Raw genomic sequence first — 25,189 nt, forward strand, 5'->3', positions numbered from 1 at the left:
TTTAAAATTTCAGCTATCACCGAACAATAATTGTAAAATTCATTGTGTAAAGTTTTGTTATTTTCAAAATCTGATGCGCCAAACATATTATCATATGTGTCAAGACTAAAATTTCAAAATTCGACAAGTATAAGGACTTAGAATGATGCAATTAGAGAATAAAGTCTAAAACTATAAATGTAGCATAGTATAAGACTAGTAATTGAATTTAACTAAATAGATTTAATTGCTACTGATTGAATTAAGACTACCATTTCAAAATTTGAAAAGTATAGGGATTAAAACTGATCGATTTAAAAAATACAGGACTAAAAGTGTTTAAATAAAAGGATAAGAGCTAAATCCACAAATTGGGTAAAGTACAGGGACTAATAGCGGAATTTAAGATATATAGATAGATTATAAAGTTAGGGTTATATCTAAAACTCGATTTTGAAAGGCAGAACAGAGCACACGAGTCGATCGCAAATCTCCGTGAGTTTCCCTTCTTTTTTATTTGAATTTCTCTGTTTCTGATTTCCATTGGTAAAAGTAGCAATTGCAAGTTGTTGTTTTTTTCTTAATCGTAAAATTGGAAAAAAATAAATCGCAGAAGATTTGAGATAGGGTTTTGAAAATCCCTAAATGTACAACGGAATCGGACTGACCACCCCTAGGGGGTCAGGCACCAATGGTTACATTCAGAGCAACAAATTCTTTGTAAAGCCGAAGACGAATCGGGTAACCGATTCCACCAAGCCTTTCGAGGCAGATCAAGGCACCGCAGGTCTCACCACCAGGAAACCTAACAAGGAAATCCTCGAGCATGATCGCAAGCGTCAGATTGAGCTCAAGCTCGTGATTTTGGAAGATAAACTCGCCGAACAAGGTTACACTGAATCTGAGATCGCTGATAAGCTTGCTGAAGCTAGGAAGGCTCTCGAAGATGCTCAACAAGAGAAAGACGAAGAAGAAGGAGAAGTTATACCAATCCCTACTCGCCAGCAAAAGTAATTTCTCGTCTTTTATTTTGTTTTTAAATTTAGTGATTATGGATTTTTTGGTTGTTTATTTATTGATTAATTCATGTTACGGAGGTTTTGGTTTTCGGTTACGCAGGCTCACCAAGTGGATTAATAGTTTATCTTTTTTAAAATCACTTTGATTAATAATGAATGATTTTTTTCTTTTATTATTTATTGATTCATTCATGTTTTGGTGGTTAGGGTTTCGGATACACAGACCCACCAAGTTGCTGCAAGGAAGGAGAAGCAGATGGAGACCTTTAGGGCTGCTCTCGGGATTGGAGCTTCTGAATCTGGGCTTCCTCCTCTGCCAAATCCTCGAAAGAATATCGATGAGCGTGAACATTCCTTTTTGGATAGAGATCCACCTGTTTCTGCAGCCATGGATGTGGATGATCCTAAGGCAAAAGCAGACAAGAAAAAAGGTCAAGTAGTTGAAGATGAAATTGACGAGTCACGACACCGGAAAAAGAAAAAGGAGCAAAAGAGGTCCAGGCATCATGACTCGGATACAGATGATACTGATACAGATAGCAGTTTAGAGCATTCGAAGAAAGCTACTCGCAAGAAGAAGAGCCGTAAGGGTTATGATAGTGGAAGTAGTGATTCTGATGACTATGCCAGTGGCAGGAAGCTAAAAAAATCAGCGAAGAAGCATGATAGACGCAGACCATCTGATCGGTCGAAGCTTGGTGCTGCTAGTTTGGATGTTGATGATCGACAGGTGACAATTATATTTAATTTAAATCCTTGTTCCAAGCTTAAATTTTGCCATAGCCTTTTGCGGTTCTGGTGAATGTGTCCTGCAGAATGCAATCTAGTGGTGACTATACTAATTTGCATGAATCTTGATAAACAAGTTAATTAGGTAAAGCATTGCACATCATAATGTGCATTCAGGAAATTGTTTTCACCAAGGATGAGATTCTTATATATTAAAGAATAAATTAGAGGATTGTGATATTTGAATTTTCATCAAAATTGATTGACTGGATAGCTGCTTCCATGCAAGATTTTGACCTGAACTTACTGAAAGCTATGCTGTCATTTAATCACATGGTGTAGATATATGTTTAATGTTAATACACTGACCTCTTGGTTTTTGGCACTCCCTCATGAATCATTCAAGAAGTAAGATTGAAAATCTGTTATTGTTGTTAAATTAAGGGGCATTTTACAAAGCTACCAACCGTCCTCATCCCACTTTTCCTTCTCTTTTTCTCCTTCCCTAACAACGTTGGAGCTTAAAAGTTCATTGGAAAAGTTCCAGCAGAACCAACATGTATATGATTGGAAATGTCTATACTGAGCTTAGGTTATAACAGGAAGTACTCTTTTTTACCTGTTTTCTAGCCATTGTGAGGCTATTACTCCCCCCTGCATTTATGACATTGTGGTGAGCTAATTGAGAGCTAATACAGTGGTCTGATAGATGATTGTGAGTTAATACCGATCTGTATGACGTTTTGCTACCCTGTCATTTGTATTTCAATTATTTTATTTCCTTAAATCTTGCAGGCACAACATCGACGTAGACATGACTCTAGTGAGGATGACTCTGGAACTGATGGTGGGAGGGAAAAGAATAGAGGTGAAGTTCAAAAGCAAAAGTTTGAGGGTAGTGAATCTGATTCTGATGCTGACAGAGCGAGAGGTCGTAAAAAGGAATTGATTAAGGAAGGTCGTCAAAGGCATGACTCCAGTGAGGGTGACTCTGATTCTGATGGTGGGAGGCAAAAGAAGAGAGGTGAAGTTCAAAAACAGAAGATTGAGTCAACTAGGAGCCAGAGGAGAGCGAGGGACATGGGTAGTGAATCTGATTCTGATGCTGACAGAGCAAGAGGTCATAGGAAGGAAATGGTTAAGAAAGGTCGTCATAGGCACAACTCCAGTGAGGACAAATTTGATTCTGATGGTGGGAGGCAAAAGAAGAGAGGTGAAGCTAAAAAACGAAAGATTGAGTTGACTGGGAGCCACAGGAGAGAGAGGGACATGGGTAGTGAATCTGATTCTGATACTGACAGAGCGAGAGGTCGTAAGAAGGAAATGGTTAAGAATGGTTGTCGTAGGAATGACTCCGGTGAGGATGACTCTGATTCTGATGTTGAGAGGAAAAAGAAGAGAGGTGAAGTTCAGAAAGGGAAGATCGAGTTGACTGGGAGCCAGAGGAGAGGCAGTGATAGTAACTCGGATTCCGATGTAGACAGAGCAAGAGATCATAAAAAGGAAATAGTAAAGAAACGTGGTCATAGGTATGATACAGGAGATGACAGTGATTCTAATACAAGTGATGTAAAGGTAGAAAAGGGTAGGAGAAGAGGTAGAAGACATGATTCTGATGATGAAGATTCCAATTCATCCTATGGCAGGAAAATTGGCAAGGCTACAGAAGCTAGAGAAAGGGTGGGTAGAAGGGGATCGGGCTCTTTGACAGATGATAGTGATGCAAGTTCTAGTGACTCTGACAGCACCGATGTAAAGCGTCAAACCATTGAAAAGAAGATTGCTGCTGACAAAGACAGAAGAGGACATAGAGGTGATCATGACTGTCATGGTGTTAGAGGTAGTCGTCGGTATCAAGAAGAAAAAGAAACTCCATCTTATGCAGCCAAGAATGATGATAGAAGGGGAAGGACCTTAAATGAGGATGATAGATTAGAGAGATTGCAGAAATCAGAGAGCAATAGAGAAATGATGAAAGGAAAGAGGAAGCTTGATGATGAAAATCATGACGAGCAGCCAGAATTGAAGTCAAGAAGCAGAAACTTAGGAAGCGAATTGGAGCGCAAAAGGGACAATCCAAAGGATGCTAAGCTTGATTCTGAATCAAATGCCAAAGCTTATGGGGAGAATGATGATCGGAATAGGGGTGAATATTCTAGGTGGGGGGAAGATGACCGGAATAAGGATGAATATTCTAGGTGGGGGATGGGTGACCGGAATAGGGATGAATACTCTAGATGGGGAAAAGATGATCAGAAGAGGGATGAATATTCTAGGTGGGAGAAAGATGATCTGAAAAGGGATGATTATTCTAGGTCAGTTAGGTCAGGAGGAGAGATTGACTGTAATAATGGTAGACAAGATGGCAGACTTCAAAGTAAGATCACCAAACTAGATAGTGGATCTATGAGAGATGATCAGGATTATGATGACCGGAGAGGTGGACAGAAGCGTGGTAGGGATGAAGAGGAACCTCGAGGGAGAGAGCAAGAAAGAGATGAGATTGACCATAAATATAGAAGTCGTGGAAGGGATGAGGAGGAGCACCATGGAAGCCGTAGGCACAGAAAAGGGGAGGAAGATGATCGAGGGATCAAAGGTCATGTGCGGGATAGGCAATTGGATCATTCTGAGAAAATGGCATATAATGATACTCGGTCTAGTGACAGAAGATCGCGTGGAGATGGCCGACGTTGATGGTTGTGGCAGCATACTGGTGAGTTGTAAAACTTGTTATATTTTACTATCTGTTAGTTTTGAGTTGCATTTGCGATGAAAGTCTTTGACAAATTCAGTTTCTTCGTCTTGTTGACTCAAGTATATTATATCTTACTTCTCTTGGCAATTTGAATTTTCTTGCTTATACATTGGTTGCTCCGTTGATGACAAAATAAGGGATTTTCAATTATTATCTTGATACTGGATGTTCAACAAAAAAGTTATTGATAGGCTATGTTATCCTTTTTTCTTTGTTCTCTTATTGAGATTAGACATGGGACAATCTTTTTTGGTGCCTTTTGCTTAAAAGGAAGTGCGCTTGAGAACCTAAAGCCTGTGCAAAGGCCTCCCTAAGGGGTTGGGTGGTTCGACTGATGATTAAGGGCTCTGCTGTAGCATGCCTTAACAAAACTTGACTGATTCTTTGTTTTCATTTCTGTTTTTGCCTTCCTGATGATACATATTGGGAGCTGATTTTGTTTTATTTTTCCTTTCTTCTTCATCTGTGAAGGCTGCAAGTACGAAATGGAACCACTTCAAATTGTCTCCAGGCTTTTCGAAGGCGGGTGTCCTTTTTTCTGAATGTTGTTGAAATTGAATGTTCTTTTTGTGCGTGTGTTTTGTTTCCCCATCTTCCTTCTTTCATTTCCATTGGTACTTGGTAAGGGAGTTTTTCATATTCTGACTAATGAATAAGCCATGTGTATGTTTGGAGGTAGTAGTAGTATTTATAATGGCTTTTTGGTTGCATGTCCAAACTTGTTCTTCTTTAATGTATATTTGGTATTTGTCAGCTGCTATCCCATTAAGCAAGTAGTGAGACGTAGTTTCTTCTTCCCCACAGTATGGTCCAAGAGGATTAGCTTGAAGCTTTAAATTGGAAGGTTCTTAGAGGGTCATTCTTGTACCCCTCTTGATATCGTGTTCGGGTCTGTGTTGAACATAGTTACCTAGAAGAATAGGGCGGTGTTTGAAGTGCAAAATAGGCTTGAAGAAAGAAAATTTGTAGCTAACAGTTAATGATAGGGCGGTGTTCTTGTTATCCTTCTGATTGAGTGGTTGAAATGATAGTGGCTTGCATATTTTATATTCATGAATTGAGTGGCTTGCAATGTTGTTTGAACCTGGCCGGTTGGATCCCAAACTGGTTAGGCGGTTCATTAGAGGGGTTGGATCGATTGATTTGTTAATCAATATGGATTACTCCTCTCAATAATATTATCTTTAATGTTCAAATTTGCATTGTTCACTTAAGAGTCCAATGCATATTATCACTGCATCCAATAGGGGTGTTCAAATTTCAATTAAAATCTAATTAACCGATTGAACCGATCAAATTTCATTAGTCAGTTTGTGGCCGAATTTAGTTCGATCGGAGGTTGGTTAATAGTTTTTTGGAATTTCAATTATTGGTTAATTTAATTCGAAATCAGATAATTAATTGAACTTAATAATTATGTGTTAATTTCAAGACTTATTTAATATTTCAAGACATAAAATTTCGAGTAATTTAATTAATTTTTAAAATAAAAATATATTTTTTGGTTAATTTTAATGTATTTTTGATATGTTTTTAGCTATTTTAATTAAAAGATAAAATTATATAAATTTTAATTAATTAAGTAAATTAATTAAAATATTTTGATTCGATTAACAGATAAAAATTATGTAGTTTGATTAAGTGGGGTAATATTAATTCGGTTCTATTAATAATTAATAATTAAACCTTTTAACATCTAACACTTAACATTTGTTGTTATAATTTTATATTAAAAATTATTTATTTTAGTGAGCCAAGGCTGGGGAAAATTATAGTTACCATTTATAGCAGATTTAGAGGAAATAAAAATATATTTATTTTATAAATTACTTGATTCATATTTGGACTGGAATAAACAAAATTGATTTGAAGCAGTTCCATAATAAAATATTACAAAAATTATATTGATGTGATCTCTTTAAATTTCATTGCTTACTCTTTAATATATCAAAATGTATTTAAGTTTTGAAGAATAAGTCATGCTTCCTTTTACTTACCAAAACTAACATTTGTTGTGCTTTCGGTGAAGCAAAGCACAATTCTTTAATCTTTTCTTTTTAAAAGTCTTAAATATGCGACTTTTCCATATACCTTATTTCCTACCATTTACTTTAATTCAATTAATCCATCATATGAAATTAATTTATAATTTTTTACAAATAAAAATATATTTATGTGTCTCGATTGTTGTCTATGTATTCATGGCATGATTAAATAATCTTAAACCCGTAAAGAATCAAAGTGTTTACCTAACTTACAAATAAAAGAAAAGAACAAATTTTACTTTAATAAAGAAAGCAAAGTACTATTCTTATAGAAATATTTTACTTTGTTAGGATTTTTTTATGCCATGTAGTGAAATAGGACATTTTATATTAAAATTATATAAATATTTACAAATTAAAATATTATAAATGGAATAAAATATAAAATTATTAAAATTGAATTTTTAATAAATATTAAAAACATAAATATATATAAATTACAAAAATAAAATATTCATGTATTTATGACATGATTAAGTAATCTTAAACCCACAAATAACTAAAGTAGTTGCCAAATTTACTAATAAAAAAACAATTTTACTTTAATAAAGAAAGCAAAGTATTAATGTTGTAGAAATGCTTTACCTTAACATATAAACTCTAATTTTAATTTAATTGTATATTTTTCTAAGAAATTCTTTACCCTTTGGAATTGGTATGTTTTTGGATCAAATTTTGTCCATGCATTAAAATTTGTTAACTATGATGTAAAAATTAAGGTTAAAGAGTCTTAAAAGTCCTTGAATTTTTCTAAAAAGATCAATTAAGCCCTTATACTTTTTTTTTGAGTTCAATTGAATTATTGAACGTTAAAATTTCAATTTATTAAATTATTTAACCGTTAAAGTTAACGGTCAATCTTTAAAGAGTAACGATAACTATTTTTAAAGGTTATTTTTGTCACGTGGCACACGAGGATTGTGCTATGCAGCAAAATATGATATTTTATATTAAAAGTAATAAAATATAAAAACAATAAAATATATACAAATTAAAAATATTATAAATTTATAAAAATATATAAAAGTACAAAAAATATAAAAACATATTATAAATGAAATAAAATATATAAATTATTAAAATTGTCAAAAATTAATAATTATTAAAATAACAAAATTATATGTAAATTGAAAAAAATAAAATTTTAAAATTATGAAAATATATTTAAAAATACAGAAAATTATTAAAATTGTTAATAAAATTTACAAAATATTATAAAAGCATAAAATTGTTAATAAAATATTTAAAATAATTAAGTTAGTATCATAAATAATGACACTATTTTTTTTTTACTATTTTTCAAGTTTATTTTATTATTCATGTTCTAGGTTCGTGACTGCCTCTCTCAATGATATTGTCTTCAAAGTTCAAACTTACGTTCTTCATTTGAGAATGCAATGTGTATTATCAATGCAATGTGCAATTGTTTTTGACTTATCGATTTAATTGGTTTCCAATTAAATTCTTGTCGTTAATAAAAAATCAATTAAATATTTTATTCTTTAATTGCATTAATTGTTAAACTCAATTGATGGACCAACTAGATATATAAGAATATATAGATAACAATTTCGTATGATTGTGGACTGTTGTCCATGTATTCATGGCATAATTAAGTCATCTTAGAACCATAAAAAAAACCAAAGTAATTGCCTAATTTGCAAGAAAAGAACAAATAAAAAAACAATTTTTACTTTAATAAAGAAAGCAAAGGATTAATGTTGTAGAACTGCTTTACTTTTAATTTAATTGTCTATTTTTCTAAGAAATTCTTTACCCTTTTGAATTGGTATGTTTTTGGATTAAATTTTTGAGTCATTAAAATTTGTTAGCTATGATGTAAAAATTAAGGCTAAAGAGTCTTTAAAGCCCTTGAATTTTTCCAAAAGATCAATTAAGCCCTTATACTTTTTAAAAAAAATTTAATTGAGTTATTGAACGTTAAAATTTCAATTTATTAACTATTTAACAGTTAAAGTTAACTGTCAATCGTTAAAGAGTAACGGTAACTATTTTTAAAGGTTGTTTTCGCCACGTGGCACACGAGGATCGTATATGCAGTAAAATATGATATTTTATATTAAAATAATAAAAATAATACAAATAATACAAATATATACAAATTTAAAATATTATAAATTTATAAAAATATATAAAAGTACAAAAAATATAAAAACATATTATAAATGAAATAAAATATATAAATTATTAAAATTGCCAAAAAACATTAATGATTATTAAAATAACAAAAATTATATGTAAATTACAAAAAAATTAAAATTAAGAAAATATTTTAAAATATAGAAAATAATTAAAATTGTTAATAAAATTTACAAAATATTATAAATAAAATTGAATTTTGAAAAAGAAGAAGTCGTAACTATTTAAGTTGCTTCCTTCTTAATCTTAATTAGCAAAAGTAAAAACATTTTGAATAATTAAGTGACTTAAATGAAAACTTTAAAATAATTCAATAATTATTTTATAATTTTTAAAGTTGAAAGATCTAAATGACTAATAATTTATATATAATAATAGAAAATTTATTCTATAATTTAATTAAGAATTAAAATAAAAGGCTTATTCCAAATTTCATTGATGAAGTCTTAACAAAGTAAAAAGAATTATATACCAAACTTGTTTGCAAAGAAAAGAAAAGAATACTACTTTCATTAAATAAAATAAAATGCTTTAGCCTTTCAACTTTTCAAGAAAACAACAAAATTGAAATTTGAAGAAATGATGAGTGGTAAGTATTTGTTAATAGTTTGTTACAAAATAAAAAAAGGAATGATATGAAAGAGAAGATAGTTGGCATCTTTTCTTTTTTTATTAAATATGAATTACAATGCCTTCATCCATCTTCACCCTTCTTTTCTTTCTTTACTTCCTACCTCTTTCTACCCATCTCTTTTTCACTCTTTCCTTTCTTCATCCTCTGCCTTTCTTTCATTCCTATCATCTTCTTCATCTTTTTCATTTCTCACAACCACACTAATTAATCGAGATGAAGAACCAGAATGAGACTGAGAGTCACCACAAGTCGGCAATACAGATTACCCATCCTTTTCATCAACAACATCCCTTGGTGTTAGTGGCAGAGCAAAGCAATGAAGGTCTCAAAGCCCACTGCGATGGATGTGGGGAACTGCTTTCAGCTCCATGCTTCACTTGTATTCATTGCAATTATCACCTTCACAAGCAATGTGCAGAGGCACCCTTTTACCTTCCTAATCACCCTCTCCATCCCAAGCACTCAAACGAAGGTTTTGTTCTTCGACAAAGGCCATTAAAAAATGATGTCAGGGTATATGGTTGTGCATTATGCAAGGAAAAACGCAACATGTTTTTTTATGAATGTCATAGTTGTTGGTTTTCCATTGACATCAAATGTGCTCAATTATCTTTTTCATTTAAGTTTAGCCAACTGTCCAAACATGACATCCACCAACATCCATTGACCTTCATAGAAAGTCCCATGGCCATAGATGTATTCAAAAGATTCAGCTGCTCCTGGTGTCATGAACCATTGACAAATTTTGTTTCTTTTTGTTCCAAGTGTCCAATATTATTTATCCTTCATAAGAAATGTCTTGATGAGTTACCTACTAAAATTAATCACCCTTCCTATCACATACACCCTATTTTTCTTAATCGTAGTGATAGTGGTTGTTTTTGCAACCTATGCCAAAAGCAACATTATGGACCTTTTCATGGTTGTACTCTTTGCCATTTTAACATCAATATTGGATGTGCTCTTCCAATGTCCATTGTTGAAGGTAAAAGCTGCCATCAACACCCATTCACATTATTTCGAAGACGAGGTTCATTCATTTGTGAAGCATGTGGCATTGAGGGAAATTATATTTCTTATATATGTTCCACATGCAACGTCATGGTCCATAAGAAATGCACTTCACTCCCTTGTATTATCAAATTTTCTCGACATGATCACTGCATTTTTCACAAATATTTTCTTGAAGATCTTACAAGGCAAGATTGCAAGATTTGTTTCAATGAAGTAAAACTAGATCGTGGGAGTTACTCTTGTAGAAAGCCAGGTTGCAATTACGTTGTCCATGTGAATTGTGCCTTAGAGGATGAAATGTTGTACGAGGTAATTGAGGAAGAAAAGCAATGTGAGGAGCTTGAAGAAAAATCTATGCAGTCTTCCATCATTCGTGTCATTGAGGTGAATGAAGCTGGGGAAGCTACAAAGATTGAACATTTGAGTCATCAACATTGCTTGGTGTTAGAAGATAAGATGGAGGAGGAAATTGATAGAAAATGTGATGGGTGCATGCTACCTATCTCAAATATTTTCTATTATTGTTCAGAATGCCCCTTTTTTCTTCATAAAACCTGTGTTGAATTGCCAAGATTCAAGCAACATTGGTTTCGTCAATGCAATGCCACCATCATTTTCAACAGCTTCAAGTACTGTGACTTTTGTGATCGACATTGTAGTGGTTTGTTCTACAAAATTGGAGAATTTTGGGACATGTGCATAAGGTGTGCTAAAGTTGCTGATATCATTGAAAGTGAAGGACACCAACACTTTCTCTTTTTTGATTTCAAATGCAATGATGAATGTAATGGTTGTGGCGCTGATATTGAAGTAGGTGCATTCAGATGTGGAAAGTGCAGATTTGCTTTGGATTTTGGATGCTTAACATTACCACATTCAGCTCTTCACAAAATTGATGAACATAAGCTAAAGCTTACTTATCATGATGATAAGGAGCAAAGTTATTGTGATATTTGTGAGCAATATAGAGATCCAAGCCTTTGGTATTATTCTTGTTCAATCTGTGATGCTTCGGCTCATATCGAATGTGTTCTTGGACAATTTCCATTTGTAAAGGATGGGAGCATAGTGGATTCTCATAGTTACCACAATCATCATCATGCTCTTAAATTTTTTAGGAAGGTCGAGGGCTTCTCTGAATGCTCTTGTTGTGGAAAGTTTTGCCAAGAAGAAATTCTCAAGTGTGAAAAGTCTACATGCAACTATATTTTCCACTGCAAATGCCGTTGGGGTTACTAAGCCTAAAGCTTTGTGGTAAGTACTCTAAATGATTAAAAAATTATTTTTCAATCATCAATGTTGTTGATTGCTATTATTTCATGATTTTGTTTTCATTATCAACATCAGTTCAAATAGTGTTCATGGTTGTAGATGTGATTTATTCAAATGAAAAGCACCAAAGGATTTATTTGATCAAAGGAGTTCACAAAGAATTTGGCATTTCATTCCTACTTCTTTGATGAAAGGATGCTCAATTCTAAGTGTGATTTAGTTTCATTGTTACTTTGTTTAATATCGATTTGGGTTTGTATGATTTGATTTCAATATTACTTTGGGATTCATGTATGATTTGTTTGGGTTTGTAAGATTTGAATTATTTCTTATTTAAATTATCTTAATTAATTTAATTATTCTCAACAATATTGATTTATAGGTTTTAGAAGCCACCAATTTCTGGAATGGACTTCCTACTTTTCAGCTTGGGTTATGGAACCCATAATTTAAGCACACACAATAATCCATAATTCTAAAAATTAATAATAAAGACATTTAATTTTTTCCGAAATTAGAGAAGATATTTTCTTTCTCAATTTTAAACTGAAAATTGCTCAAAAGTATACATAAAAGAGATGAGAAGAATCTTGTTTCACTTGGTAATTTAAATGAATATAAATACCAAACTTTATTATATACAATGTAGAGTTGTAATGTTTTGGGATAAATTTATCATTTAATAAAAAACATGAATGTGGTAAGGAGTTGACTACATTCCGTGATCAATCGTCTATCATTTTAGAGAATACTCGTGACAAGATGATTAATCACTATTAAAATTTTGAAATGAATTTTGGACTATTTCAAAACTTAAATATCTTAAATAATTAAATTATAATTATAAATAATGATAATTTTTAATTTTTAAAGTTCTTTTATTGTGCATGTGATTTTGAATTGAAAATTTTATATATATATTATTTTTATAAATTTTAATCATTTATTTAATGAAACCAAATGAATTGGTCGAATTGACCAATCAAGAATTGGTGGTTTGATCAGTTGGATCATTAGTCCGATTTTGCAAACTTTAGTGGCATAATATGTTAGACTTTTTCAAAATTTGTTCTTTGTATTGTGATATCTATCTCGCTCTCTGAATTAAAATTTTAATAATAAACTTAATATTTTTATTTAGATTTATTTATATGAATATTTGTTGAGTTTTTTTGTAATGGTAATATGAATTAAATCTTTCAAAATTGCGTATAAAATTTTTTTATTATAAAATGCTCAAATAAAAGTTATTGAGTTTTAATTCTTTTATAGCTTTGTGGTAAGCATCGTAGATAATTAAAGAGCTATTAATTTTTTAAATCATCAATGTTGTTATTATTTCATGATTTTGTTTTCTTTATTAACATTAATTCTAATTGTCTTCATGGTTGCAGATGTGTTTTGCTCAAATGAAAGCACCAAAAGATTTATCTGGTCAAAGAAGTTCACAAAGGATTTGACATTTCATTCCTACTTCTTCGATGAAAGGATGCTCGAATTCTAAGTGTGATTTGGGTTTAGTGCCACTTTGTTTAAAATTTATTCGTTTAAGATCTATTTGTGTTTGTATGATTTGGTTTCAATATTAGTATGAGATTCTTCTATAATTTGTTTGGGTGTTTATGGGTGTCGAATCCACCAATATAAACTTACGCCTTAATTTTGCAAATTATGCAGTATAGGGAGTAGGGTCGATCCCTCAGAGACTGGTTTACTGTAAATTGTTGCTCTCTTGACCAGATTTATGTCGGGGCAACTGTCGTGCCCAAGATATTCGGGGGGGATAAAATTTGTTGACCTGAAATAAACAGAAAAATAACGTAAAAAGTAAAAGTTGAAAACAGGATAATAAAAACAGTGAAATAAATATGAAGAAAAATTAATTAGAATAAGCTCAGCTTTAGGCGCGAATTTTCCTCGTCTTTGAACCGATCCTCGAAATTGGATGAACTCCTCTTTTCCAATAAGCTAGTTGTAGCTACCAAGGACGCCTCAGACACCAACTCTTCCTTGTGTAAATCAGTTATGGAACGTCCAATAACTAACCCTTACCGATCGAACAACCACGAAACGTTCGTGATTTAGAACTCCGGCAGCTTTGTGTTCTAGAAGAGCCTAGCTCGAACCAATGCCCTCAACCGCGTAGGACATTTAAATCCGGTTACTACTTCCCTTGACGGAACCAAACAGCTATCTCCACTTGGCACGCCAATGTGTTCACAGAAAACCAATTAGAAACGTTCCTTTCAGAATTCCAACTGTACGTCTAACCACACTAAATCAAACGATGTCTTTTTTTGACTTAGTGTTGATCTGACTTTGTGAGTTGACAAAATCATACTCTTAATCCGGAGAAATAATAAGTACTGGAATTTAGAAGTTAAATGGCTCAGGTTCGTAACTCACGGGTTTTGACGAGGCTAATTTCGGCCTAAAGCTGAAAATGGGTTTAGTTGGCTAAGGTTTGGGGCATGTTGGTATTGGAATAATTAAATAAGATTGAATAAATGAAAAAAATGAAAGTGAGTGGTGAAGGTGACGCAAGGTTGAAAATTAATTGCTGACAAAAAAAAGGAAAGAAAAGATTGAATTGCAAGAGATAAAAGCTTAATTTAAAAACGAAATGATTAAAAACTATGAAAAATTTTATGAAAAGACTTGATGAAAAACTTTAAAAAGAACTTGCTGCAAAACTTGATAAAAAACTTGGTAATTAAAAACTTGATAAAAGAACTAGATGAAAAATACTTGAAGAAAGAAAACACTTAATGTAAGACTTAATTGAAGGCTTGATTTATGAATTGATCATTAAAATGAACAATGTAGCCTCTATTTATACTAGTGGTCTTGCTAAATTAAGAGACAACTAGTATAGAAAATCAAGGAAAATATTCCATAATATAAAAAATATCCCAAAATAATCTCCCACTAAGTCAACAATTTCAGCTAATTAATATTGGAAAAATTCTTCTTTGGCCCTCCTTCTTTGCTTCTTTCTTCAATCCAGCCCAATTGTTTCCTTTTTCTTCTATTTAGCCCCAAATTGCGTTCCTGCACAAAATTCAATAAATATGACAAAATTAGTGGTGCATTCTCATAAATTAACCAATTTAATTACATAAAATATGTAACTTTAGCATTTAATCAAATCCCCCTACTTAGCTTATGCTAGTCCTCGAGCATTTTGTATGTATCTGTAAAAGGAAAAATTTTCTCCAAAAATAGGACTTGACCCCCATGGTTTGCACAATTCAACAATTTAATCCTAGCACATTGACATCTCAAATAACCTAGCCTAAAAAGTAAGTAAATATATTTCAGAATTTATTAGAGCTTGATAAACTTACCTTTCATATTATTATTTTATTTATTTATTTTTGTACTTAGGACATTATCGAATTTTTTGACGCGAGACATGATGACAACCCAAGCACCATGTTCCGGTTACTCAATTCGGATGTCTCTAAGCGGGTTATTTCGCCCTACTCATGATAACTTGTTAGCGGAGTGAGTGCAAAGAAATTGGACAGCCACACGAACCTTTTTACGCTAGATGTGATGACAACCCAAGCACCACGTTCCGGTTACTCAGCCCGATGCACAACCCCAATGTTCACTCTTAACATTCGTATCAGAAGAGTATTATTATATATATATATATTTGAAAGATATGACATATGATAAAAGGTAGGTAATCAAGCAAACTCATAATTTCCAAAAATTTCTTACCCACAAAGTTTAGGTTATTGAAAACTTTGTGTGTAAAGAACTAAATAGCTAAATAGGTCAAACCATAAGTGTACCATCCCAATTTATCAAAAGAAAAATTTTACCTTTTACCGAAAACATGTAAAAATAGCGATGACAGATAAGCAAATTAGAACCAACTTATATTTCCCTCCCCTCTACTTATTTTACATTGTCCCAATGTAATTTAAAAAATAAAAGTAAAGATAAGTAGGAGAAAGAAAGAAAAAGAAACTCCTCATGTATTTCAACGTCGTGGAGGGTGGTCTCGTAGGTAGAGTGGGCATTGGCTGAAATAAAAAGAATTTTTTGGGTTGACTTGTGAAATTTAATTTTGTCTTGGAATGTTTCCTGCAAAAATAAAAAAGAAAATAAAATAAAATAGTAAAAATAAATAATAATAGTAGGAAAATTAAATTTTTTTTCAAATTTATTAGCTAAGCTATAAACTCGAGAAATAAATTATTAAAAACCAAGATTACGAGATTTGGTAAAACAGTCGTGATAAATGCACCACGTAAGTTCCCAGGAAAGAGAGGTGAGTCACAATGGACATACTTAAGTACCAAGTCTTTCCTTAGACAGAACTAATCCTTGACATGCATTTTCATTTTCCATTTTACCAAAAAATTTATTTGCATAAAGGAAAAGAAAATTTGGGTTGCCTCCCAACAGCGCTTTGTTTAACGTTGTTTAGCTCGACGACCTGTGTTATTCAAATTCTTTATCCTTTTGTAATAGACTGCAAGGCGGTTGCATGATCTTCGAGAAGTCTTTTATGAATCGTTTGTAAAATCCATACACCGTGAAATTGTTCATGAAGACTTCAATGATTTTCTCGACATAATCGGAGAATATGCGCACCATGTATCTCTGGAAAGTGGCCGGAGCATTACAGAGTCCAAACGACATTCGTCTATACGCAAACATTTCGAAAGGGCACGTGAAAGTTGTTTTGTCTTGATCCTCTGCATCCCTCAATGTTTCGAGGATTTCTTTTTCCTCCTTCACTTTCTTATCCTTTGCGAGCCTCTCTGGGAAAGGAGGTGGCATCATGAATGGTTTCTGAATTTTTGATTCCGGTCTGACTTTTGTATTAGAGATCTGCTTTTCCTGTTCCTTGTCTTGCCCATGACTTTTGTCTGGAACTGTTTCCAGAATCTTTGCGCTACAAAGAGTTATTGCACTTACATTCTGCCTAAGATTCGACTCTGTCTGGGAAGGTAATTTACCTTGAGATTCCAAACGATTAACTGCGATCGAGAGTTTACTAACTTGATCAGTTATCTCTTGTATTGATGCGTCTGTCCTCTATTGATATTTTGCAGCATCGACGGTAAGTCTTTCCACAAGAGCTTCTAGAGATGTGCTCGGCTTGGGTGGTAGTTGCGGTGGTTGCAAAGGTCTCGGTTGGTATGACGGATTATATCAGGGATTAGCTCTGTAATTCAAGTTTGGATGAACCTTTCACCCGGAATTGAAGGTGTTGGAGAAAGGATCATAGCGTCTTTGCGGAGGTCTCGAAAAACCTCCGACATCATCAACATGTGCCGTTGAATTTTCGTTAAGGATTGGGCACAAATCCGTCGAATGTTCAGATGTAGTACAAATTCCACACAGTTGGGTCAGATTCTTCTTTTCTGTAAGCATAGATTGGACAATATTAGTAAGCTTATCCAATTTATCTTCTAAGGATGAAACATTTACCCCATTAACCCGTCTTGTGGGTTCTGAATTTGGCCTATACTGTTGAGAATTTGCCACCATTGTAGATATCAGTTCTCTTGCCCTTTGAGGAGTCATATTGACAAGCGCCCCTCCACTAGCTGCGTCAATCATTTTCATTTCCATAGGGAGCAAACCCTCATAGAAATACTGAAGAAGTGATTGCTCGGTCAAACCGTGTTGAGGACAACTTGCACACAGTTTTTTGTACCGCTCCCAATAGTCGTAGAGCGATTCACTCTCCATTTGGCGAATTCCCACTATGTCTCTCCTAAGTTCAGCTGCTCGTGATGCTGGGAAAAATCTGTCAAGAAAAACACGAGATAAGTCATCTCACGTTGTAATAGAACCGGGAGGTAAGTAAAATAACCATTCTCTTGCTGTATCAAGTAAAGAAAAAGGGAAGGCCCGAAGTTTAATTTCATCTTCGGTTACTCCCTGTGGTTTCATGCTTGAGCAGACCATGTGGAATTCTCTCAAGTGAGTGTGTGGATTTTCATTCTTCAAGCCTCGAAAAGTGGGCAAAAGGTGAATCAGACCTGACTTCAACTCGAACGGGGTTTCTCTGATTGGATAGTTTATACATAACGGTGTTTGCTCGTTGGGAGCAGCGGCTAGTTGACAAATGGTTCGGTTCGCCATCCTTTCTAGTTCAACGACTTCTGCTTCTTTTGTTTCAGGAAGTGGCTCGGTCTCAATTTCAACCACTTCGACTTGTTTCACTTCGACTTGTTTTCCACGTTGAATTGCTTCTACACGTTTAAGAACTTCCGTCTCTTTACGTCGTGCTCGTGCTGATTTTTCGATCTCTGGGTCGTATTCGAGATCTCCGGATGAAGATCTGTTCATGAAGATAATCTAAACAATTGTAAGTGTTGCCAGTCCCCGGCAACGGCGCCAAAACTGATGGGTGTCGAATCCACCAATATAAACCTACGCCTTAATTTTGCAAATTATGCAGTATAGGGAGTAGGGTCGATCCCTCAGATATTGGTTTACTGTAAATTGTTCTCTCTTGACCAGATTTATGTCGGGGCAGCTGTCGTGCCCAAGATATTCGGGGGGGATAAAATTTGTTGACCTGAAATAAACAGAAAAATAACGTAAAAAGTAAAAGTTGAAAACAGGTTAATAAAAACAGTGAAATAAATATGAAGAAAAATTAATTAGAATAAGCTCAGTTTTAGGAGCGAATTTTTCTCGTCTTTAAACCGATCCTCGAAATTGGATGAACTCCTCTTTTCCAATAAGTTAGTTATAGTTACCAAGGACGCCTCGGACACGAACTCTTCCTTGTGTAAATCAGTTATGGAACGTCCAATAACTAACCCTTACCGATCGAACAACCACAAAACGTTCGTGATTTAGAACTCGGGTAGCTTTGCGTTCTAGAAGAGCCTAGCTCGAACCAATGCCCTCAACCGCGTGGGACATTTAAATCCGGTTACTACTTCCCTTGACGGAACCAAACAGCTATCTCCACTTGGCACGCCAATGTGTTCACAGAAAACCGATTAGAAACGTTCCTTTCGGAATTCCAACTGTACGTCTAACCACGCTAAATCAAACGACGTCTTTTTTTGACTTAGTGTTGATCTGACTTTGTGAGTTGACAAAATCATACTCTTAATTCGGAGAAATAATAAGTACTGGAATTTAGAAGTTAAATGGCTCAGGTTCGTAACTCACGGGTTTTGACGAGGCTAATTTCGGCCTAAAGCTGAAAATGGGTTTAGTTGGCTAAGGTTTAGGGCAAGTTGGTATTGGAATAATTAAATAAGATTGAATAAATGAAAAACATGAAAGTGAGTGGTGAAGGTGACGCAAGGTTGAAAATTAATTGCTGACAAAAAAAAGGAAAGAAAAGATTGAATTGCAAGAGATAAAAGCTTAATTTAAAAACGAAATGATTAAAAACTATATGAAAAAATTATGAAAAGACTTGATGAAAAACTTTAAAAAGAACTTGCTACAAAACTTGATAAAAACTTGGTAATTAAAAACTTGATAAAAGAACTAGATGAAAATACTTGAAGAAAGAAAAACACTTAATGAAAGACTTAATTGAAGGCTTGATTTATGAATTGATCATTAAAATGAACAATGTAGCCTCTATTTATACTAGTGGCCTTGCTAAATTAAGAGACAACTAGTATAGAAAATCAAGGAAAATATTCCATAATATAAAAAATATCCCAAAATAATCTCCCACTAAGTCAACAATTTCAGCTAATTAATATTGGAAAAATTCTTCTTTGGCCCTCCTTCTTTGCTTCTTTCTTCAATCCAGCCCAATTGTTTCCTTTTTCTTCTATTTAGCCCCAAATTGCATTCCTGCACAAAATTCAATAAATATGGCAAAATTAGTGGTGCATTCTCATAAATTAACCAATTTAATTACATAAAATATGCAACTTTAGCATTTAATCAGGTGTGTTTTGTGATTTGTTGGATTGGAATTATGAAAATTAACTGCTTTTTTAATTATTCCTTATTTAAATTATTTCAAATTGTGTTAATTAATTTAATTCTATTTACATTATATATTAATGAAATTTTTGTTAAAAATTATGCTTGTTTTCGATATAAAAAATATATACCTAAATCAAATTGTCAAATATTTTTAAAGAAATAACAATAATATATAAAGCTCAATAGAGTTCATGTCTCAAACTATAAATAGGGTTAATTCAAATATTGGATCCCTTGTTAAAGTGAAATGTTTAATTGGACACCTTAATTTCAAATTTATACATAAAATGCATGTTCAATTATTCAAATTTATAAATAAGGTTAATTCAAATATTTGGTACTCTTACTACGATAAAGTAGTAAAGTGTTCAATCCGACACCCTAATTTCAAAATATCCAATAAGGTGTTTAAAATTTTATTTTGTTACAAACAACTACATTTCATCACCTATATATGTCTAACACTTACCAAATTAGACTCTTTCCTTTTCCATCTAAGATCTACACAACTTTCTCCTAAGTTTTCTTCCTAACAACTTCGGACAATACCCAAGTAACACTCTTGATTTTCCACTCAATTCACCCAAAGATATGTTCCTTAATGAACAAGATTAAGTGCTCTCAGATCAATATATCATCTATATAAGTCTCCTCAATTTATAAAGAATCAAAACTTCCTTATCAATTACAATCAATCTCAATCTTCCCATAAAACCAGCATGACTACTATTTAAGAGAACATCTTCAACAAGCTCAAGATAAGTATTGGATCTTCAGGACGACCTTTTGTGTTTATCCAATCCGATCCAATTTCTTCAAAATTAGGAAAACATTAGAAAAACATTTTCCTCACTTCAATCCAAACAAAACTCCTAGATATGTTGTTATAAACAGTTTAGATATTAAGAATGGGTTTGCAGTCATCAAAGGATTAGCAAGAATGAAAGCCTAAAGATTTTTCTTATAAAAAATTGCCATAAAGATTTTTCTTATAAAAAATTGCCAACTTAATATGTCAAGTTTCTGAGCTGAACAATGTCAGACAGCAATAGACATAGCTTTTCTTAAGCATTTTATCAAACAGTTTCTATGCGCAATCAGGCTTCAAGCCAATGCCGCAAAATAATGATGTCAACCACTTGATTGGCAGTCCGTGGGAGATGGATAGCATCAACTTCAACAAATTCAACATAGGCAAATCCTTTAGGTTGATCAAACTTGTCTGTCAAAATTGTAACTCTGTTCACGGTTCCACAAGATTGGAATTGCGCTGAACTTCCTCAGGTGTACATGCATAGTCAACCTGATGTTACAAAGATATACAAAGAAATACAGAGTAAGAGAGATCAACAAAACATTGAGATCATTTATTAATTGCACACCTAAACAGTCTATAAGTTGATTTACTTCCTTTTAGGTTGATTTGAACTTGAGATTGTTGATGGTCAAAGAAATGAAAAGGTGAAACCGTTGAGAATCGGGGGAGAGGGGGGAAGAAGGATCATTTGGTGGAGAGGTTAGAATAGCCAATTTGACACCTCCGCCTCAAAATCATCATTTTACATTTTGAGTTTTCAATAAACCAAACATCTGATTTATTGTAAATTTTTGAACCGTGCCGTAATGAAATAGCCATTTCATTGAACCAAACATGGCATAATAGTCATCGGGGACTCCATGTGAATTAGATCATGAAATGCTTTAATTCTATGCCTTTAATTCTATTTTGATCACCCATATATTAATACTTTTTTTAAAATTACTCAACTTTTTAACAATTGAAATTTGAAGAAATGATGAGTGGTAAGTATTTGTTAATAGTTTGTTACAAAATAAAAAAGGAATGATATGAAAGAGAAGATAGTTGGCATCTTTTCTTTTTTATTAAATATGAATTGCAATGCCTTCAACCATCTTCACCCTTCTTTTCTTTCTTTTCTTCCTACCTCTTTCTACCCATCTCTTTTTCACTCTTTCCTTTCTTCATCCTCTGCCTTTCTTTCATTCCTATCATCTACTTCTTCTTTTTCATTTCTCACAACCACGCTAATTAATGGAGATGAAGAACGAGAATGAAAGTCACGACGAGTCGGTGCAACAGATTCAGCATTATTTTCATGAGGAACATCCCTTGGTGTTAGTGGTAGAGCAAAGCAATGAAGGTCTCAAATCTCACTGCGATGGATGTGGGGAACTGCTTTCAGCTCCATGCTTCACTTGTATTCGTTGCAATTTTTACCTTTACAAGCAATGTGCAGAGGCACCCCTTCAAATTCCTAATCACCCTCTCCATCCTGAGCACTCAAACAAAGGTTTTCTTCTTCGACAAAGGCCATATCCTTTTAGAAGGGTATATGGTTGTGCATTATGTAAGGAAAAATGTAACATGTGTTTTTATAAATGTCATGGGTGTTTTTTTTCCATTGACATCAAATGTGCTCAATTATCTTCTTCATTTAAGTTTAACCAACCATCCAAACATGACATCCACCAACATCCATTGACCTTCTTTGAAAGTCCCACGACCATGGATGTACCCAAAAGATTTAACTGCTTCTAGTAACTATTTCTTAATAGTTTGTTACATAATTAAAAAAGGATTGATATGAAAGAGAAGATAGTTGGCATCTTTTCTTTTTTATTAAATATGAATTGCAATGCCTTCAACCATCTTCACCCTTCTTTTCTTTCTTTACTTCCTACCCATCTCTTTTTCACTCTTTTCTTCATCCTCTGCCTTTCTTTCATTCCTATCATCTCCTTAATCTTTTTCATTTCTCACAACCACACTAATTAATGGATATGAAGAACGAGAATGAGAGTGCAAGTGTGAGTGAGAATGAGAATGAGAGTGAAAGTGTGAGTGAGAATAAGAATGAGAGTGAGAATGAGATTGAGAATGAGAGTGTGAGTGAGAGTGAGAGTGAGAGTGAGATTGAGAATAAGAGTGTGAGTGAGAATGAGAGTGTGAGTGTGAGTGTGAGTGAGAGTGAAAGTAAGAATGAGATTGAGAATGAGAGTGTGAGTGAGAGTGAGAGCGAGAATGAGAGTGTGAGTGAGAATGAGAGTCACGACAAGTCGGTGCAACAAATTCAGCATCCTTTTCATCGACAACATCCCTTGGTGTTAGTGGCGGAGAAAAGCAATGAAGGTCTCAAAGCTCACTGCGATGGATGTGGGGAACTGCTTTCAGCTCCATGCTTCACTTGTATTCATTGCAATTATCACCTTCACAAGCAATGTGCAGAGGCACCCCCTTCACTTCCTAATCACCCTCTCCATCCCCGGCACTCAGACGAAGGTTTTTTTCTTCAACAAAGGCCAGACCTTGATGATGACCTGGTATATGGTTGTGCATTATGCAAGGAAAAACGTAACATGTTTTTTTATGAATGTAATAGGTGTTATTTTTCCATTGACATCAAATGTGCTCAATTATCTTCTTCATTTAAGTTTAGCCAACTGTCCAAACATGACATCCACAAACATCCATTGACCTTCATAGAAAGTCCCATGGCCATAGATGTACTCAAAAGATTGAACTGCTGCTGGTGTCATGAACCATTGACAGATGCTACATATTTTTGTTCTGATTGTCAATCATTCATCATTCACAAGAAATGCCTTGATGAGTTACCCACTGAAATCAATCACCCTTCCCACCACATACACCCTCTTTTCCTTCATTATAGTGATCGCAACCATTTTTGCAACCTATGCCAAAAGGAACATTTTGGAGCTTTTTATGGCTGTTCTCTTTGCCATTTTAACATCAATCTTGAATGTGCTTTGCTGAGGTCCACTGTTGAAGACAAAAGCCGTCATCAACACCCACTCACCTTATTTTGGAGACAAGACTCATTCATTTGTGATGCATGTGGCACTGAAGGAAATTACATTTCTTACACATGTTCTACATGTTGCACCACAGTCCATAAGAAATGCATTTCACTCCCACGCATTATCAAATTTTCTCGACATGATCATTGCATTTTTCACAAATATTTTCTTCAAACACAAGAGCTTACAAGGCAATATTGCAAGATTTGTTTCAAAGAAGTGAGACTAGAGCGTGGAAGTTACTCTTGTGGGAAGCTAGGTTACAATTACGCTGTCCATGTGAATTGTGTATTAGAGGATGATGAGTTGTACGAGGTAATTGAGGACGAAAAGCAATGTGAGGAGCTTTATGAAAAATATATGCAGTCTTCCATCATTCGTGTTATTGAGGTGAATGAAGCTGGGGAAGCTGCAAAGATTGAACATTTGAGTCATCAACATTGCTTGGTGTTAGCAGACAAGATGGAGGAGGAAATTGATAGAAAATGTGATGGGTACATGCTACCTATTTCAAATATTTTCTATTATTGTTCAGAATGCCTTTTTTTTCTTCATAAAACTTGTGCTGAATTGCCAAGAATCAAGCAACATTGGTTTCATCAAAGCAATGCCACCCTCAATTTCGACAGCTTCAAGCAATGTGGCTTTTGCTATCGAGATTGTAGTGGTTTGTTCTACAAAATTGGAGAAATTTGGGACATGTGCATAAGGTGTGCTAAAGTTGCTGATATCATTGAAAGTAAAGGACACCAACACTTTCTCTTTTTTAATTTCAAATGCAATAATGAATGTAATGGTTGTGGCGAGACGAAATGGGATGGTGCATTCAGATGTGGAAAGTGCAGATTTGCTTTGGATTTTAGATGCTTAACATTACCACATTCAGCTCTTCACAAAATTGATGAACACAAGCTAAAGCTTACTTATCATGATGATAAGGAGCAAAGTTATTGTGATATTTGTGAGCAATATAGAGATCCAAGCCTTTGGTATTATTCTTGTTCAATCTGTGATGCTTCGGCTCATATCGAATGTGTTCTTGGACAATTTCCATTTGTAAAGGATGGGAGCATAGTGGCTTCTCATAGTTACTACAATCATCATCATGCTCTTAAATTTTTTAGGAAGGTCGAGGGCTTCCCTGAATGCTCTTGTTGTGGAAAGTTTTGCCAAGAAGAAATTCTCAAGTGTGAAAAGTCTACATGCAACTATATTGTCCACTACAAATACGAATGCCGTTGGGGTGACTAAGCCTAAAGCTTTGTGGTAAGTACTCTAAATGATTAAAAAATTATTTTTCAATCATCAATGTTGTTGATTGCTATTATTTCATGATTTTGTTTTCATTATCAACATCAGTTCAAATAGTGTTCATGGTTGTAGATGTGATTTATTCAAATGAAAAGCACCAAAGGATTTATTTGATCAAAGGAGTTCACAAAGGATTTGGCATTTTATTCCTACTTCTTTGATGAAAGGATGCTCGAATTCTAAGTGTGATTTGGTTTCATTGTTACTTTGTTATGATTTGATTTCAATATTACTTTGGGATTCATCTATGATTTGTTTGGGTTCGTAAGATTTGAATTATTTCTTATTTAAATTATCTTAATTAATTTAATTATTCTCAACAGTATTGATTTATGGGTTTTAGAAGTCACCAATTTCTGGAATGGACTTCCATTCTGTGATCAATCGTCTATCATTTTAGAAAATACTCGTGACAAGATGATTAATCATTGTTATTATGCTCATGATGGATATCTTAATTTCTTTAAATAATTTTAACAAATAT

General features: G+C 33.6%; 3 protein-coding genes across 6 annotated transcripts; all 3 read left to right on the plus strand.

The window, feature by feature from the left end:
- Positions 1 to 375: 375 nt before the first annotated feature.
- Positions 376 to 5,238, plus strand: LOC105773032 (uncharacterized). 2 transcript variants are annotated; one of them, XM_012594613.2, is made up of 5 exons: positions 376 to 474; positions 593 to 989; positions 1,206 to 1,728; positions 2,523 to 4,443; positions 4,957 to 5,238. In XM_012594613.2, the coding sequence occupies exons 2-4, from the start codon at positions 625 to 627 to the stop codon at positions 4,422 to 4,424; spliced, it is 2,790 nt and encodes a 929-aa protein (XP_012450067.1). In that variant the 5' UTR covers positions 376 to 474; positions 593 to 624; the 3' UTR covers positions 4,425 to 4,443; positions 4,957 to 5,238. The 2 variants fall into 2 exon arrangements, with proteins under 2 accessions (XP_012450067.1, XP_052487879.1); XM_052631919.1 differs by having other exon boundaries at positions 437 to 989.
- A 4,170-nt stretch (positions 5,239 to 9,408) lies between these two features.
- On the plus strand, positions 9,409 to 24,831 carry LOC105772201 (uncharacterized). Of its 3 annotated transcripts, none has more exons than XM_052632237.1 (2): positions 9,409 to 11,592; positions 24,778 to 24,831. In XM_052632237.1, exon 1 carries the CDS (start codon positions 9,538 to 9,540, stop codon positions 11,575 to 11,577), a length of 2,040 nt encoding a protein of 679 aa, XP_052488197.1. In that variant the 5' UTR covers positions 9,409 to 9,537; the 3' UTR covers positions 11,578 to 11,592; positions 24,778 to 24,831. The 3 variants fall into 3 exon arrangements, with proteins under 3 accessions (XP_052488197.1, XP_052488195.1, XP_052488196.1); XM_052632235.1 differs by lacking the exon at positions 24,778 to 24,831 and adding an exon at positions 11,695 to 11,835; XM_052632236.1 differs by lacking the exon at positions 24,778 to 24,831 and adding an exon at positions 11,710 to 11,835.
- On the plus strand, positions 22,351 to 24,645 carry LOC105772126 (uncharacterized). Its single transcript, XM_012593450.2, has one exon. It carries the CDS (start codon positions 22,351 to 22,353, stop codon positions 24,643 to 24,645), a length of 2,295 nt encoding a protein of 764 aa, XP_012448904.2.
- Positions 24,832 to 25,189: the final 358 nt, after the last annotated feature.

Source organism: Gossypium raimondii, chromosome 6 (genome assembly GCF_025698545.1).
Source record: "Gossypium raimondii isolate GPD5lz chromosome 6, ASM2569854v1, whole genome shotgun sequence".
Taxonomy (NCBI): domain Eukaryota; kingdom Viridiplantae; phylum Streptophyta; class Magnoliopsida; order Malvales; family Malvaceae; genus Gossypium; species Gossypium raimondii.